Genomic DNA, 17,668 nt, shown 5'->3' on the forward strand with positions numbered 1-17,668 from the left:
CCATTCTAGATTAGAAAAAACCACCAATCCATCCACCATCAAACCCCAAATCTCCACCTACACCTCCCCTCCTCCCACTGGCATCAAACCCACCCCTCCTCCACCACCAAATTCCACTCCGCCACCGTCCCCCCCTCCCGCACCCCACTCCCCCACAAATTCCCCTTAACCCCCAAATGCGCAAATCGGCCACTCCATACGACCCCATCCAGCGTCACATTCGTCTGATTCCCCACATACGGGCGAATCTCATACGCAGAGACGGGATCCCAGGGCGCACTCAGCGACACATTTGCGCGGACAACTAGTCTGGCGTCGTCGTCGTCGGCGCCGTCAAAAGGCGGGAGCGAGGTGTTTGAGAAGTAGATTTCAAAAGTGGCGGGAGGGGCGTTGGCCCAGTCCATTAATATATGGCGGATAGGGACGGATTTCACCGCCGCTGATGATGTTGATGCTGCGGCTTTGGAGAGTGAGTGGGGAGAGGAAGACGAGTACAAGTCGACGGTAAGCCAGGATGTAATATTTGAATCTTCTGGCTGCCATTTCGTGCTTGCAGCGCCGTCGATTGCAGCAATGGGGAATTGGCCGGGCTGATTACCTTGATTCGGGGACAGGAGAGAGCCGCATTGTAAAATGTTACCTGCTACGGTTTGTTTTTCGCCGATGCGGCGGTTGGGCACGACGAGGGGTTCTGAGAAGTCGAGGAAGTGGGTGAAGCTAGAGTTTGCGCGCCCGTTGCGTGTCCCGACCGTGACGGGGATGGGGCGGGTGAGGTACGTTTTGTTGGCCGAGGGGAGGGTGTAGGTGTCTTGTGGCAGGCGAGTGAGGGTGGTGTGTGTGGCGTTTGAGGTGGCGTTTATGCCGTGGCCTTGCCAGTAAAAAGTGCGGTAGTTGAGGTATGGGATTTGAGGGGGTAGGGAGGGGTCGATGTCCAGTTTGTCGTAGTAGAGACCTAGACCCAGGTATGCGAAGATAGCGACGCGGTTCGTGCCGCCCATGCCTGTGAGGAAGGGGAAGGCGGGATGTGTGCCGCCATTTTCGTTGACGTTGTCGAGAAGTTGCTCGGAGTATTGGTACCAGGGGGCTCGGACGTACGGAGAGGAGGAGTAGAGATGGTACGTGAAGCTCGAGCAACCAGAAGGTGAGACCTCGTTTGCGACGACAGCGAAAGAAGAGTATGTCATTGCAGGGCCGTCGAGGGATTGTTTTGCAGCATAATAGTCGAGATTAGCCATGCTGTAAGGGTTAGGGTAGTGGAGAAGATCGTCCACGAGGACGACGTCTGCTTGCTTGACCTCGACTGAGCCGTTCATGCCTGTGTATTCGACGATTATGCCGGCTTCCTCATTGATCGGGAGACGCATTTTCGATGCTTTGTCTGCCCACGTGGGTTTCTTCTGGCGTCCAAACCAGCCATTAAATTCGTTGGTTTCGAGGAAATGCCTTTGGATGAGGGCAGTTGTGAAACCAATGTTGTTGACTTGATTTGCGTACTCGTCGGGATCTGTTGCGTTCCAGATCTCGTATGCCCGGGACGTCTCGTTGTAATCTAGCAACTCCGCAAAGAAATGCGCAATCGAATTTGATATGGGCAGCAGCGTGTCGTTGAAATATTCCCCGTCTCCGGTGATAATCATATGATTGTTGAACGCAAGACTGATGTCGCCGTTGAGATGGTATTCATAGTCGAAGCAGGCCCCCGTGCCAGTACAATTACCATAGCGAGCGCTAGTCCATGGATAGACTGCCCCGCCCGGAGTGAATCGACCAGTCTGGTTCTTGCTAGACGTATAAGCCGTCCCAACGTTACTCTTTGCCTGCTCAAAGTGCTTGACGCGATATTTGATGACGTTCTGCGCATGCTGTGGATGCGAGACTTGAACACCAGGTGCCATCCAAACATCGGCATCCCAGAAAATCATACCGCCATAGCAGTCAGACCCAAGCCCACAAACAGGGATACTGTAGATGTCGAGCTTCGTGTTATTTCCCGCTGCGACTACGGCGTTTGGTCCAACCATGTTCGACAGAAGATAAAATGGGTTCGTCCGTGCCAGAATATGAAGTTCCTTGACATTTGGATCGTTGGGTAGAGAGCCGTTCGGCAGATGATAGTCATCCACGGAGTCGGGGGCCAGAATGGTGCTCCACTCGTCGATATGCGACTGTCGGAGGCTCTGGTAACCCTCTTCTGCACCCGAACGAGAGGCGTTCTTTGCAGTTTCTTGCGGGTTTGGGAAGGCGTCTGTCGATGCAACCCCCACAAACTTGTTCAGCTCGGTAGGGCGAAATGCAGTCAACTCCACTCGCACAGACTGTGCAATGGTCGACACATTGCCTGCACCAAAGGCGCCGTCGTCGACTTGGCTACGGGTGGAAAAGTCAACCCATTCGCTGCCTCGAAGCGTCGAGTAAATGTAAGCTGTCACATCTGTGACATTTCCCGGACTGACGGCAGACCAAATCGACGGCGCATCTGTCTCAAACCTCTTGTCCACAAAGTCCGATCGAACGGCCGCCTCTCCGTCCAAAACGTCATAAACCGTAACATTCACATCCTTGGTCGCCGTCAGTCTCAATCGGACCGCTGCCTTGTTGACAAACAGCTTGTGCACAAACATCTCATACTCGACATCAACCATTGCACCCTCTTCACCCCCGGGCGTCCAATTGTACCGCCAGCCCGCAATCCCAGTCTTGACATTCAGACTCGCCACAAAATCCGACACATGCTTGGAATCCACCGACGCATTCAGCATCTCGCCATTGGCCTCCACCAGCAGCCCACTCCAATGCGGGATCCCCGCCACAAAGCTCTCCCAGCCATACTGATACAACCACGGATAATTCGAGCCATTCGTCCTAGGCTGGGCGTTCCAAAACCCCGCAATGGTAGAGAACCCTTGCCGTCTGCTGAACAGCGGCCACCCGCTAATCACATCGCCGTCGACGGGCTCATCGACCTCGAAAAAGGGTCCCGCGGCTGCGACATTGATGCCAAAGTACCCATTCGCCAGCGTCAGGCGAGACTGGTAATGCCCTTGGTCTAGCTTGTTTGTGGAAAGGGTCCAGTTATCGTCGTCCCATTGTACATGTTTGAATTGGTTGTGCTCACTGCTTGCGCGGACGCCGTGTAGGGTCGTGGTCGTGGTTGCGGCGAGGAGGGTGAGGGCGGCGGTGAGGAGTTGTCGGGGGCTCAGGCTTGGTGGGGACATTACCTTAGGTACCGGTACCACCAGTAGACTGCATGCACTCGATACACAACAAACACACACACAGCACAGCACAACACAACGCAACGCAACACCGTACTCACAACACACGAGAGACAGGGAGGAAATGCGTGGAGAGAGAAACGATTGCTGGCAAAGAAATAGCAAGCTTAGAGGCTTGCACCCCCAGTCTTAAGAAAGAAAGGTACGGACAGAAGACAACGGTTTCCAGCCTATGCATGCCGATCCATCACACACCACCTCAGCTGCTACGGTGATGGAGGCGCCCTTTCATTGGCTTCTGTTGATGTTTCCTTTCCTTTCTTTTCCTTCGTCCTACACTGTACAAGACGCTTATCCTCCCCTCCAAATCTCATCCCATCATCCATGACCCCATCCAGTCAGCACAGCACTCTCACCGTCTCACATCACTAGCCACCACAACCCCCCCCCCCCCCCGTCTTTCTTTTCTTATGACCATTACTTTGTCGATACGCCAGATACAAGAGAAACTCCTCGAAAACCATGGATTGCCGTAGCCTGGCCTGTTCCCCGGCTCTGGATCGGGGCTCGGCGCAACGGAAGAGCCGCAAGCGAGACTAGGCATGCAGAGAGCGAATCGGGAATGGTGTGGTGTGACGTCAGTTGTCGCCCTAGCGTGGGGATCACGTTACAGGCGTAGAGATGAATTGATGAGACGGGTCGAGTGCGTGTGGAATGGAATGGGGTCAGATGAGAAGACCATGTACTGTACAAAGATGAATCCTACTAACAAGTCAAGTAGACACGCCCTACGTACTCTACTGTACCTACAATAAAGACAACATGCTCCAACAACCCCCCCCCCGACCAAACATTTCCCCTCACCAGCCCCTCACCCGACCATAACCCCAGCAACCCACTCCCCAAAACCCCCTTCCTCCACACTCCTACTAAACGCCACCCAAAACCCCATCTCCTCGCTCACCGGCCTTGCACAATGCTCCACCAGCGCCTTGACCGTCATCGCCCTCAGCCCCCGAATCCGCATCAACTGCTGCACCCACTCCAAATCCACACCGCTCGGCCGCCCATCCCCACACTCCTTGCGCATGCGCATCAGGGCGGGAAAATCAGAGGCGGTCACGGGCGCAGTGTCCTCGTGCCAGCCGAAATCAGGCTTGCCGGCTATGATGTTGAGGTCTAGGGTGTGCAGCTGGAACCCCAGTGCGCTGTCGTGCTGGCCTGATGGCATAGGAGATGTGAAGGGGGTCGGGTTTGTGAAGGCGTGGGATGCGGCGGCGTGGTGCGAGGCAATGTAGTCGCATAATCGTGCCCATTCCGCACCGTCGACTTCCTGGGTGTACGGCAGTGCTTTCTTGGTGAAGCTGAGGTGGCGGATGTGGCTTCGTGCTATCGGGGTGAGGTCGTTGAGGAAGGGGATTGCGGCTTCGATGCTGGTGTGGAAGGAGAAGTTGTAGGTTGCGTAGAGGATTTTCGAGGCTTCGGCGTGGATTTGCTGGTTGAGGGCGAGGAGGGAGGGGACGGTGTAACGTAGGTGTGCGGTATATGGGGAGAGGAGGACGCGGTAGGTTGTGGGGGTTGAGCTGGCTAGGAAGGGGCCTTTTATTGCAGATTAGCATGTGGATTCATTTTTTCACAGGTATCCCAAGATCGGATCCAAACTTACCACTTCGAATATGATACATACTCCTCCGCCTCCACGCCCTCGACCCCTGGACCCCAAGCCAGGGATCAATCGTCCGCACGCTCAGCGTAAAAGGGTCATTGTTCGTATCTTCCGAGTAATACGTATGGAAATCCGGCACCAGATTGCCAATCGAGATTCCACTGCCCGTCCACGGCGTTGGCGAAGGTAACAGTAGGTACTCGTAGATCATAAACCGGATTTCCAACGGTAGACGCAGAAGCGGCGAAGTTGGCAGGTCACGGCGGCTGTATTCGACAACATCCATTTCCATTGTCTTGTTCGGTTGGATGGGATGGGATGGCAATATCGATGTAGGCAGGGTAAGAGAGAATGAGTCTGCAAGTACAATGCAAGGTGCGATATTTCTTCCTTGGAAGTACTCCCGAATAAAGTGAGTTGGGCCTGGTACTACCAGTAACGGGCTCGCTGTGTCATCATACCATCAGCTTTCCCCTCTGCAGTCGTGCCACTATGTCAGTCACACCACGATCCTCCAAACCAGAAAAATAACACCTCGTACGGGATCCACACATCCTTTCGACTCGGCCGATGTACCTACGCCAAGATAGGTGGTATCACTCACTCACTCACCCACTCCCTCGCCACAAAACACTCCACCTCACCACACCGCAAACCAACAAAGTAAACCAACCCAAACCAAACCAAACTTGACTTCCGCCGTCGGACGTTGGCATCTTGGTCCCTGGGCCGAAAGAGAGGGGCCGTAGCACCGTGATGGAGTGATGCGAGCGCAGGCCGGAAAAGAGCTATGCTGTGTGTGGGTAAGCGCGGGTGGTGGGGGTCTGGACTTAACGTTAATTTTAGATAGCTACCGGTACGATAGCTGAGCTCAGCTGAGTATGATGATATCCTACCCGCGAATCTACTGTACATGCAACATGAACATGTGCAAAGATTGCGCATAATGGCGTCGGTGTCATGTACTTTGGTACTTGTACTCGGACATGTACAATACAACCCTGCTAGTTGGCCTTATTTCTCCTACCGGTACTTGTAGCCTAGGATGCAACATGATCAGTACATAGTCGCAAGGCCCAACACACCATCACACACCACACACCACCCACATCCCTCCTCCCTCCAAAATACCCTCCCATCCCACAAACACTCCTCCTCCTCCTCCTCCTCACATCCAGATCCAGAATCCCGCCAACTCACATTACACTACACCGTCTACCCACCCACCCACACCCATTCTCCCGACTCCCACAAACCCACCAACCCCATCGGCCCGGCCAAGATAAGACAAAGCCCCAACAAAGTCGCGCACGCACCGCACCGTAATTACCCATCGAGCGGCATTTCGCTGTCCCAGGCTCGCAGACGGAGCATCGGATGTGTGGCTCGTACGAAGTGCGTGAGTCCATGTGAGAGCGTGAGCTTTGCGTGAGCGTGCCTGGGTTGTGTGAGATGATGGTTCGGTGATTTAGCGGTGGGGATGGGGTGTGTTGTGTGTACCTATGACTTGCGTTGGCTTACCTATAAAACGAGTTGGCCGCTGTTGCCTCTCTGTTTTGTGTAGTTTACTGGGCGAGTGCGTGACAAGGGAAATGCGGTGGACAAAGTACCCATTCCCGTAGTATGATGTTGTAAGTACTCACGATGTTGTGCACTGGCGTACATTGGCTATGCATGAGAATTGATAGGGAGAAAATTGAAATTCGTATCGTCTATAGAGGTAGATACCAGGGAGTACGTTCCAGACTTCGACCTGGGTTGGTTGCGTAGCACGTGTGCTTGTTCCTAGTCCGTAGAAGAGGATGACAGAAAAAGGAAAGAAAAAAAAGAACAGAGGAAAACGCCTTGGAAATGCACATCAACCAAACAACCACTTTTCAGCTTCCACCTCGGCGTCACATCTCCCTCTTCACAAAAGAGTAGCACTCTACTCAATCGCCGAAACGCCCTCTCCGTGGGTACTAGGGTTGATAGCCTCGTTGAACTCAAACTTGAACTCGTGCCCCAATTCCTTCTTCATCGCCGCCGTAACCGCCTCGAGCACATTCTTAAACACCCCAAAGCTCGCCGGATTCTCCTCATCATTATCACCACCCTGGAAGACACCGGTGCGCACAAGGCAGGTATTCCAGCCATACATGTTGCCACCGATGATGTCCGAGGCTGGGTTGTCGCCAATCATGTAGACGTTGGACGGGAGCTTGTCGTCGTTGTGAATCGTCTCCATCCACGAAGTGAGCACCTCGTCGGCGTACTTGTAGGTTGCGAGTTCGGGCTTGCCGTAGACGACACGCTCGAGTTCGACGCCGGTGAGGGATTTGTACATGGCTTCGAGGCCGATGCGGAAGGCACCTTGGGACATGCGGGGGAAGGGATGTTCGGTGGGGCAGAGCATGTCGCCTTGGGAGAAGTAGATGGGGATGCGTTGAGAGACGGGGTCCTTGGCCATTGTGCCCAGCCGTCCGTTCTCAGAGCGGAGAAGGTCCATGATGATTTGCATGTCGGTGGCGTAGTCGCGCGAGTCGGAGAAGACCATGATGGCGTCAATGTTGGTCTTGGAAAAGTCGCGGGGACGCGAGGTCTTGCGCTCTTCCTCGGTGAAGACGCGGTAGGGGGCGATGGTTGGGTCCCAGGCAATGATGTCGTTGGGAACAACGATATCTTGGAAGCCATATAGTTCGGCTACCTCGCGGCACTTGTAGCCTTCACCTCCGACAACAAGGACAGTCTTGTAGTATTCTGCGAGTGCACGCATGGGGGTGTGTGATTGAATGAATTGCTCAGTCGAGATGGGGTTGTGCAAGATCTTGGACAGCTGCTCGACACGGGCTTGTTCAGGCTTACCGGAACCGTTGGTGAGGAAGATGTGGGGAATCTTGATGCCGAGCTCATTGTCTCCGTTGAGAATCTCGAGCACGCGCTTGCCTTCAGGGATGAGGCGGTCACCATGGACGAGCACACCGTCAATGTCGAAGACAAAGGCCATGTCCTTTGCTGCGCGGACCTTCTCGCCAGCGAGATCCTGGAGCTGAGCAGCAATAATGTCACGGGATGGCTGGACTGGGGGCATTCCAGGGCGCTGAGCAGCACCGCCAGGGTAGTGGACCGATGACAGGCGAGATTGCCTCTTTGAGCGGGGAATGGGCAATGAGGTTCCAAAGGAGTTCCTCGATCCACGCCTTTCCTTCATGGAGGGTGACATGGAGAGGTTGTGCATGTAGCTCGAAGTGTCTGCGATGGAGCTCCTCGTTGCTGGGACTTCGATCGAGTGAGCGGTACCATCCTCATGAGCATCACCAGGGATAGCCAAAGAGGGTGAGCCAACGTTCATGCTGTTGCTGGCACCAGTGTTCACATCGCGAGTCTGTGTTTGTTGGGTAGAGGCACCGACACTGTCGGCAAGCTCCTTATCGTCAAAAGCAGACATGGTGGAGTGCTGGTAGTAGGAGAGGATGGGTCTCTTTCAAAATGGGGGTATCAAGAACAAGAAAGTAAGTGGTGTGAAGCTTCGCAGAAGCTTACGATGCGATGTAGTATGCGTTAGAGAGGTTGCTGATGTGGTGCTTCTTTCAGGGTCCTGGGGCAGACGCTATATATGATCCAGTCCTCCACTCACCCCAGATGTTATCACAGACACCTGTCCCCAACACTCTGGTAGAATCCTTCAAGGACGGCCCTTCTCCGCCCGAACGAAACCGAAGATTCCACTTTGTGAATTCCAACAAGTACCTCTGTACCCACATTGCGACATCATTACTTACTCGGACCAGGCGGACAGCAGCAGCAGCAGTGGAGAATTCTGGCACACCAGAGAACCGAAACTGGATACCGTCATTGTGCAGGTTTTCCAGAAAACTGGGGCTTGACTTCAACGTGGGAGCTGTCACTCGCCACAGATACAAAGGGACGTGGGCAGATGCTGACTTAGCGTTCCGCCGATCCTATTGAGGATGTTCATGCTCAGCTCAGTACACCAATTCGAGCGCGGCCGGCAGGGTAGCCGATGCAGACCGCCTTTGGGAGGAGAAGACTTTGAAGCGATTGATTGGAGTACGTGGTAGAGTACAAGTCGATAACGAGAAGCGAGATTACTATCGGTATAGCACAGTACTATAGCTGTCGACCTGGTGCCATAATCTGCAAGTCAGGGCCAGGTAGTAACGCGAGACAAGATGGATGGATACCTCTACCAAAATACGACAGACAGTGACGTCGCAGCCAGGCCATTCAAGTGCCTAGGTGACCTTTGTTAGTACAGTTCGCCGACTTTCCGGCTAATCCGTTGTAGAGTAAGATTGGCAATCCAGTCGCTGAACCATTCCAAGGTTAGATGTCCGTTAGCAGAGCCGCACTAGTTTACATTTTTCTCACGGCTTTCCAGTTTTTTTGCACGAGGTCGGCGGCTGGCTTGTCTTGTGCGGCTCTGCAAACCTTCGTCGGTCGGCCCGGCGCAGTGGAGATCACGGATCCACAGGCTACGTCATAGTCCGTCGACGGGACGTGAAAACACAGCAGCCATTGAAAGACTGAAACTGTTGGATGGGGATTTTGTGGATTTTTCTGCAGCGATGGGGCAGGGTCGCTGTACTCTGGAGTACGAGAAGGGTCCAGGAGCGATGATCCAAAGGGCTGACTTCGGCGCTTTTCCCTGCTGTTCGTTGTGATAATGATGATGATGATGATGATGATGTTGGTGGTGGTGGTGGTGGTGGTGGAATGGAGGGGAAAAGAGCATGAAGAGATTTTTGAGGCCCGGCTCCGGCGGTGCATTTTCGATTAAATGTAAGAAGATAGTCGAACAACAGCTGCAAGACAATTTCCACATAGCCAATTTCCATACACCACAATCAAACCAAGCAGCTTGAGCAGGAACTCGGTTGTCTGCAATTTTTTTCTTAGCACACCTCATCGCTTTACACAATAGCTACACATCCTCAAACTTCATACATCAAATCTCAAGTTCTTCCTCACTCAACACCCCACCATGCCCGCCAACACCAAAACCTTCACCCTCTACAACGGCGTCACCATCCCCGCCGTCGGCTTCGGCACCTTCGCCAATGAAGGCGCCCAGGGCGAAACTTACGCCGCTGTCACCCACGCCCTGCAAACCGGCTACCGCCACCTCGACTGCGCCTGGTTCTATCAAAATGAGCACGAAGTCGGCGACGCGGTGCGTGACTTCTTAGCCAAGACACCCAGCGTCTCTCGCAGCGACCTCTTCATCTGCACCAAAGTCTGGAACCACCTGCACGAGCCCGAGGAGGTGCAGTGGAGCTTTGACAGCAGCTTGAAGAAGCTCCAGCTCGACTACATCGACCTCTTCCTGGTGCACTGGCCCATTGCCGCGGAAAAGGATGAAAACTATATGCCCAAGCTGGATGCAGATGGGAAATACATCATCAAGAAAGAGCTGACGGAGAACCCGGAGCCGACATGGCGAGCCATGGAGAAGATTTACAAGTCCGGCAAGGCCAGGGCGATTGGCGTCTCCAACTGGACGATTGAGGGTCTGGAGAAGCTGCTGCGCTTTGCAGAAGTCAAGCCCATGCTTAACCAGATTGAAATCCACCCCTTCCTGCCCAACACCGAACTCGTGAAATACTGCCAGGACCACGGCATCCTCCCAGCCGCCTACTCGCCGCTGGGAAGCCAGAACCAGATCCCGAGCACGGGCGAGAAGGTGCGGACGAATGAGAAGCTGAACGAGGTCGCGCGCCGCAGCGGTTACGATCTCGCACAGGTCTTGTTGGCCTGGGGGTTGCAGAGGGGCTACGTGGTGTTGCCCAAGAGCTCGACGCCCCGGCGTATCGAGAGTAATTTCCAGATTCCGGAGCTGAGCAAAGAGGACTTTGAGGCTGTCGAGGAGGTGGCGAGGGGCCGGCACACGCGCTTTGTCAATATGAAGGATACGTTTGGATATGATGTCTGGCCGGAAGAGTCCAACGGCGAGCTCAAGGCGTAGCTGGACAGCGCTGTTTGAGAGGAAAAAAGTAGATGCAAGTTTCTGACGTTTAGCGATACCAAAGGCCATGTCAAGGCTTGTAGAGATGGCTCATATGAGCAAGAATTCATTCATCATTCATAAAAATGTTCAACTTAGACTTGGACACTGACTACCGGAGTCCCCAATGCCACATCGTCATCGCTGTTCGTGACCTAGTAAGTGTAATATATAGTATGTACTTCGGTACCGATCTTCGTACGCCTGTTGCCCTACTACAGGCTTCGGGTATCATTGCTCTCGACTTCTGTTCCCTCACTACTCTGCTTATGCCTTTTCCCTTTCCATCGGAATCTATTTACAGGCCTCCCCACTGACTCTATTTACAGGCCACATCTACACCGCTGCCTCTGATGTTGACTCGAATGTCAAGTCCGCTCGACCAGCGAATCGGCTACATTATTACGTCATGATTGTCGTGTGTTGATCTCCGCAATAATAGTATACAGATATCAAGTCAAGGCCAGGCCATCTAGCATCTCCAGATTCGCCTGTTCTCGGCGTTCTCTCTGCGCAGAGGTTTCCTCTCTTTGTTTCGAGGCTTGTACCTCTGCGAGCACGATTTCAGGAAAGTAGTCTTTGGTGAACTGCATAGCAAATTGTGCATCTGCGTATCGCTCATCTTGTATAGATAGGCGTGCGATGCCCAAGCAAAGTCGTACGACAAATTGCCTTCGAGGCCGTGAAAGGTTGGAGACCATCTTGGTTATTGCAGGTTCCTTTACGTAGCCCAGACCAGGGAGGGCAGTAGGCTCAGTAGGGTGGTGAAGCCAGAGCATCGCTTCCACTACTGGATTAAATGATGCTCCAATCCAACGGTGCGTGGACCTTAAAAGTTGTTGGTAGAGATCAGGGTTCAGGCTTTCCGTTGTATTCGAGGTAATGAGCTGGACAAGGCGACCTCCTGCAGAATTGAGCAGGGCAGATGATGCACCTATATCCACATTCTCTAAGAATCTGCAAGCTTGTATGAAGGTAGCGATGCCTTTGGTTACATTTGCGTTTGCTTGGCTAGATACCATTTCCGAAAGTACGTGTTTCCTGAATGTGGTAATGCTCCTGGCATCGAGTCCGGTTTCCTTGATCCGTTGGTCAGATGATCGTATGAACCAGCGCCATGTATCTGCAGTCTCGCCCTCGGCCACAAGTAGTGTGACCAGACGATGTAAGAAGAGCGAGGCTCTGGTTATTGACGGAGACATTGACATTTCTACAAACTGTCTCGACATGTCCAGACCACTATTCCGAAGCCATTCCGAAAAGATGGCCGCTGGTGATTTGTCAAGGGTTGGTATCTGAGAGAAGTTGGCCGTCGACGATTGCAGCATTTCTAGGCACAAGGCAGCCTTGGGCAGAGTGGCAGAACCAGCTGCAATCTCATTGACGAACCAGGCCATGGGATCCTTGATGACGTCGACTGCAGCTGACTCGGAGCCCCGCCGGCGCGGCTTCACAGCAAACAGAGGACTTGTGAGGATGGAGTCGATGTGTCGAGTCGCAGTGGCATAGGATGAGGCAGCGAGCATGGGAGAAGCGGCTCCATTTGTAGCGGGCTTTGCTGTTTTGCGAGGATTGTCTTCGGGGATAGGGAGAGGGTGCTCGCGGTCCAGGTGGGCGCGAAAGGAAGTGGTGAGCAAGTTGAGTAGCTGCTGGCTCTCGCGGGGTGACAGTGGTAGCGGCGGGTGGATCCTCGAGGACAGGCGGCTCAAGAGGCGGCGACTGGTGGTGGTGGTAGACTGCATTGGTGTTTTGTTGTTCTGCAGTCAGGGGGAGGGGGTGGAGTATACTGTATGATGGTGCAGGTGGAGTGGTGAGTGATGACGATGATGGGCGAAGGCCACGTGCCAAGCCATCTCTCATGATCGCCATACTACCTGGTAGCGCTCCTAGGTGGTCTCTGGATCGGTCGACTACGGTGCCTACATACAGAAATACGATTATATAAAGAACCAATCGCCGTGATTGTTTTTCTTCTTCTGTCTATACAGGTATCTAGGTATGTGGGTTCAATATCTGAATGTTTGCGTCGCTCTTTGATTTGTGGCTGGTGACTTCGTGTCTAGTGGCTAGTGGCTAGTGTTTTGTGGCTGTGGCTGTGGCTGGTGGCTGTCCGCATCTCATATGGGCACGTGACACCGCAGTAGCACTATGTACGGTATGTAGAAACTGGCCTTGCCTTGTTGCCGTGACAAGAAAGTGTCAGAGTCCTTGCGTGCATTGGCGCCCCTAGAGTACAATATCGAGAGTACAATAGCACACCTCCACAATACATTTACAATAGTAATAGTGAAACACACGCAACCAAGCACTGGCCAACGCGACTGTTGCCTGTCTGCCTTCAGGTGACGCCGTGGTGGGCGACTACAAAAAAGCGCCAAGCCCCCAAGCCATCGTGATCGCTTGTCCTTCTAGCTTTCCCCAACTTTAACGTGCTCCCTCTCCTACATCATCACCCACGCACGTCGTCCCCCTCCCTCCTCCCCCCCAACGCCCACAAACACACCCAAACAAGTCCCAACACCACAGGCCCCCCTCGGCTTGCACACAAACCCCCCCACACAGATTACATGTCTGAAGTACAATCTCGGCCTGCGCGAGGCAGGAGCTCTGCGCCCCGCGGTGGCAGAAGCAGTTATGGCTCGCGAGGCCCACGAAAGGCAAATGGCGACGGCGCGTCATCATCCATTGATACATCTGCAGACCACGGCGAGCTGGGTGAGATGAAGAAGCGCTACCAGTCACAGTTGTCTACACTGAAGGAGCTATTTCCTGACTGGAGTGACGCCGAGCTGGTGCTCGCGCTCGAAGAGGCTGATGGCGACCTGCAGACCACCATTGAGAGAATCAGCGAGGGTGAGTGCCATAGTCCCCTATGTCCCCACCGCCCCAAGTGCCTCCAGTGCCCCCAGTAGTCCCCCACTCTCAGTCCGTGTGTGACGTGGATTGGCATCAAAAGTGTCGCGACGGCCACAATGCCCAATTCGCTTTCAATTCTCACTCACACGTGAATTGCGCTGACCCAATCACACAGGCGCCGTCTCTCAATTCTCCGAAGTGCCAAAGAAAGCAAAGGATCGGTCTCGCTCCAAAGCGACCAAGGAGAATGCACCCCCCACAGACAGGCTCTCGGGCGTGCTTGGTGGACGCAGCGACGCACCCCGCCGTGGAGGGGACAGTGGCCGCGGTGGACGAGGCCGCGGTACGGAGCGAGGCCGAGGCGGACTTCGTGGCGGGCGTGGCGGCGCTCCTTCGACTGCATCTGCCTCGCGCGCTGCTGGAGGCTCCGTGCCCACGACAGAGTCGACCGCATGGGACACGCCCCACGCTACCGAAGAGAAGGAAGAGGCTGTGCCAGACGCCATTACCGCGGCTGCGCCCGACGCCGTAAAGCCCGTGGTAGAGCCCATCGTGTCGGCTGCAAAGAAGACGTGGGCCAGCATGTTCGCTGCGCCCAAACCTGCCCCAGCGGTGCCCAAGCCGGCCGCAAAGCCTGCGCCAGCCCAGGAAGAACCCACTCCCGCCCCCGATGAACCCCCCGCCCACCAAGTTGCTCACGAGCCCGCTGTACACGCTGAGGAATTACCTATTCCCCCTATTGCAGACCATGTCGTCGAAGACCCGCCCATGGCAGTCGAGGACACTTCGAAGCTGACGCCGGACAAGAGCGAGGAGGCTGCCACGCCCGATGTCTCCCTGACTCCTTCAAGGGACCGCTTGACCGAAGAGAATGTCGAACATCTGCCCGATGAGTCCCACCCACCACCCACCGAGACCGCATTCAGCACAGTGGCCAGCTCCAGAGACATTGGCAGCGCCGTTGCCACACCTTTGAATGGATCCAACCAGGTACCTATTGGCCGTCCAGGCATTGGCGGATTCCAGACCACAGCTTTGAAGGCGACCGCTGGAACGCCACATCGCAGTGCAAGCTTCCAGAGGAGGATCCTGGAACAGCAGGAGGCCGTTGTCATGCCGGGGAACCACGCTGTAGACAGAGCTGCAGTCCAGTTCGGTAGCCTCGGTCTGGGTGAACCAGCCGATCTGGATGTCGACGAGGAACGCGAGGAGGCTGAGACCAGGACCCAGCCACCACAGCACTCGCCTGTCGCGCAGCCTCGCGCATCTCTTCCGCCTGTATCCCGTCAAGCGCCTCCTCAGGCAGAAGCTCAGCAGCAAGATGCCATTCCGACCCCCAAGCCGGCCCCTGGCTTGCCCAATCCCTCGCAGCAACAGCAGAGCTCCCACCAATCGCCCTCCAATCCACTTACTTCTCATGCCATGCAAAACCAAGGCTCACAGTCCACCCAGCAATACAGTCAGTTCGGACGCTATGGTCAGACTGGCATCCAATCCGAAGCATCTGCACCTCCTCAGAAGCCTTATGATCCATTTGGTCAGCAGATACCCCACTCGACCCATTCGCACTCAAATCAGTACGATTACCCCGGTCAGCAGAGCCAGGCCTCCTCCCAGCCCGGTGCTCTATCATCTGGTCCTGATAGCTACGGCTCCCACTACCTCACAGCCGAGCAACGCTCGCAATATCAACAATACTACGGAAGCTATGGTCAACCCATTGCACAGAGCCAGCAAGAAGCTGGTGCAGCCCAACAGCGCACTGGAAGCGCTTTTGCCTCCGGTCCCAACGACTCGGCTTACTCTCAGGGTCAGCAACAGTCTCAGAGCCGTTATAATGACGCTCAGAACAGCGGGCACAACACGCCCAATCCTACAGCCCAGCAAGGCCCTGGATCGCAAGCTCAGCACATGCAGCATGGCCAACAGGGACAGCACGCTGGTGGTTACCCATACAATCACCCATACTACGGCAGCCCATACTATACTAACTACATGAACCAATTCGGTGGTTATGGTCAAGGAGGAGGCTATGGATCCTTCGGAAAGGGCATGTATGGACAGCCCCACCACTATGGAATGTCCCCTCAGGCTTCCTTTGACCAGCACTCGGCCTCTCCTGCCAACGCTGGCGGCTTCGGTGCCTCGTCTCTTCATGAACGCTCCACCGGTGTAGGTGGTGGTTTCAGTGATTACAACCGCTCGGCCTCTGGCACAGTACAGACCCCTGGTGCGACAGCTGCTGCAGGTGGATTTGGTAGTCTTCCCGACTCATTCAGTCGTCCCCAGGCCTTTGGACATCAAAGCTCCTATGGTCAGCAACAAGGTGGTCAGCAAGGTCTTGGAGATGAATCACTGAAACCCTTTGGCGAATCTAAGAACGGTGGGCCTAGCCCGTCTGCCCTCGGAGCTCAGCCCGGCCGTCCTGGGTCTGCTACGCAAAACACTCCTGGACAAAGCGGACAGGGTCCTCAGCACACGCAGCAGCAAGGCTTCGGCGGCTACCCTGGTCACCTCGGCGGTAATAATCAGTATGGTGGTCTAGGCGGACTCGGCCACCAAAACTCTGGAAGCCACCAGCAACAGAGCGCCTACGGCAACTATGGCGGCTTTGGAGGACAGTACGGTGGCGGAAGCTACAACCGCGGTGGCTGGGGTGGCAATTATGGACAGCACTAGGAATCATCTTCCTTGGTGCTACGAACATCCATGAAGAGCCCAATATGGCAAAAGGTGGAGGAATTGAGGGCCAAGTCCGATGCACAAGACAGACGTGATTGCGTTTATCTTTCTCTTCCTTTTGCATTCCTGGGCCCGACTGACGGCCATGAAAAAGCATGATTCTTGGACAGGCCTCAGTCAACTTTGTATTATGACAATCTCCTTTTCATCCCCTTATCCCCATCCTTTCTCCGTATCTGTTTCTCTTTATACATCTTTCTCTCTCCTCTTGCATCCTCTCACTCGTGTGTCAATTTTGGTTAGGTGCTCAGACGCATGAGTTGCGAATCGGCGTTTTCCATCTGCAAGGGAGGCGGCAGGGGGAGGGCTAAACTCAAAAAGACTCTTTGTTACTCTGGGGTTTTGTGTTTCATGTCATTCGCGGCTTCCAAAGGGGGGAATTAAGGATTTCCAGGGTCATTCGGTTACGGACATTACGGGCGGCGTGGGATGCAATCGATGACGGTATTCATGAATGGCTGATGAGGGTTGGGCGGTTGGTTCATGGATCACTGGCTGGCTGGCTTGGCTGGCTTCTTTATGGATGCGCAAATGCTATCTTCATTGAATATGCTCGCTCTCACTTGATCTCTTTGTTTCTTTTCGCTCGACTTTGTTTTTGACGTGACTGTTGGACGGTCTTTTTTTCAGGGCTTCGTACGGATGATTATCAGTAAATCTTGGTTGTCCAACTTGATAGCGACTGGTGATGAAGAACCTGTCAACACGCTTGGTCACCACGCATGTCGATGCAAGACTTTCACTCCATCTCTTCACCCAAAACACCACCCAGCCTCAAAACCCTCTCCCTGCAAATCTTACATCTGTCCCATCACCGCTTCCATTGAGATACCTATATTTTTACTTCCTTCCTTCGCGACACCCAAGGGCATCGCCTCCTCTCCATGCCCGTATTTGAAGTGCGCGAGACTGGGGATGATGCTTTTGGTTTGTGGGGTGCATGGATGGATGCGAAGCGTATAGAGGATATGTGGGGGTGTGAGGTACTCAGGTGTAGTGTACACTTGTGCGGTATATAGGCTTGTGCGGTATATGCCATATGCTATATATCCAGCCTATCCATTACACCCATGACATATTCACATGTAATCCTTCTCTACTTCTCCCATTATCATTCCCTCCCCTCGCCCCCATGCCACCCATTAACGCAGCATCCAGCGTCTGTGCCATTCTTCTTGTCAATGG

The 17,668-nt window shown here is 54.3% G+C and overlaps 7 protein-coding genes across 7 annotated transcripts; 2 read left to right on the forward strand and 5 right to left on the reverse strand.

The window, feature by feature from the left end:
* Positions 1-83: 83 nt before the first annotated feature.
* Positions 84-3,215, reverse strand: IAQ61_002552 (uncharacterized protein; the record flags this gene model as incomplete). Its single annotated transcript, XM_066095586.1, has 1 exon — positions 84-3,215. One exon carries the CDS (start codon positions 3,213-3,215, stop codon positions 84-86), a length of 3,132 nt encoding a protein of 1,043 aa, XP_065954422.1.
* Positions 3,216-4,086: 871 nt separating this feature from the next.
* Positions 4,087-5,784, reverse strand: IAQ61_002553 (uncharacterized protein; the record flags this gene model as incomplete). Its single annotated transcript, XM_003834409.2, has 3 exons — positions 5,486-5,784; positions 4,882-5,328; positions 4,087-4,814 (listed from the first exon to the last, which is right to left on the reverse strand). The coding sequence occupies exons 2-3, from the start codon at positions 5,171-5,173 to the stop codon at positions 4,087-4,089; spliced, it is 1,020 nt and encodes a 339-aa protein (XP_003834457.1). The 5' UTR covers positions 5,174-5,328; positions 5,486-5,784.
* A 1,024-nt stretch (positions 5,785-6,808) lies between these two features.
* On the reverse strand, positions 6,809-8,308 carry IAQ61_002554 (uncharacterized protein; the record flags this gene model as incomplete). The annotated part of the gene is made up of 1 exon (XM_003834410.2): positions 6,809-8,308. One exon carries the CDS (start codon positions 8,306-8,308, stop codon positions 6,809-6,811), a length of 1,500 nt encoding a protein of 499 aa, XP_003834458.2.
* A 929-nt stretch (positions 8,309-9,237) lies between these two features.
* IAQ61_002555 (uncharacterized protein) lies at positions 9,238-9,651 on the reverse strand (the record flags this gene model as incomplete). Its single annotated transcript, XM_066095587.1, has 1 exon — positions 9,238-9,651. One exon carries the CDS (start codon positions 9,649-9,651, stop codon positions 9,238-9,240), a length of 414 nt encoding a protein of 137 aa, XP_065954423.1.
* A 214-nt stretch (positions 9,652-9,865) lies between these two features.
* GLD2 (Glycerol 2-dehydrogenase (NADP(+))) lies at positions 9,866-10,846 on the forward strand (the record flags this gene model as incomplete). Its single annotated transcript, XM_003834411.2, has 1 exon — positions 9,866-10,846. One exon carries the CDS (start codon positions 9,866-9,868, stop codon positions 10,844-10,846), a length of 981 nt encoding a protein of 326 aa, XP_003834459.2.
* A 491-nt stretch (positions 10,847-11,337) lies between these two features.
* Positions 11,338-12,627, reverse strand: IAQ61_002557 (uncharacterized protein; the record flags this gene model as incomplete). The annotated part of the gene is made up of 1 exon (XM_003834413.2): positions 11,338-12,627. The coding sequence occupies one exon, from the start codon at positions 12,625-12,627 to the stop codon at positions 11,338-11,340; it is 1,290 nt and encodes a 429-aa protein (XP_003834461.2).
* Positions 12,628-13,377: 750 nt separating this feature from the next.
* IAQ61_002558 (uncharacterized protein) lies at positions 13,378-17,337 on the forward strand. The gene is made up of 2 exons (XM_066095588.1): positions 13,378-13,738; positions 13,917-17,337. Exons 1-2 carry the CDS (start codon positions 13,453-13,455, stop codon positions 16,418-16,420), a joined length of 2,790 nt encoding a protein of 929 aa, XP_065954424.1. The 5' UTR covers positions 13,378-13,452; the 3' UTR covers positions 16,421-17,337.
* The last annotated feature ends 331 nt before the right edge of the window (positions 17,338-17,668 follow it).

The sequence above is a fragment of the Plenodomus lingam genome (genome assembly GCF_022343315.1).
Source record: "Plenodomus lingam strain CAN1 chromosome Unknown contig_14, whole genome shotgun sequence".
Classification (NCBI taxonomy): domain Eukaryota; kingdom Fungi; phylum Ascomycota; class Dothideomycetes; order Pleosporales; family Leptosphaeriaceae; genus Plenodomus; species Plenodomus lingam.

Coding starts and splice junctions, on each gene's coding strand:
- IAQ61_002558 (XM_066095588.1), top strand. CDS start 13,453: ATGTCTGAAGTACAATCTCGGCCTGCGCGAGGCAGGAGCTCTGCGCCC. Junction 13,739..13,916: donor CATTGAGAGAATCAGCGAGG/GTGAGTGCCATA, acceptor CCAATCACACAG/GCGCCGTCTCTCAATTCTCC.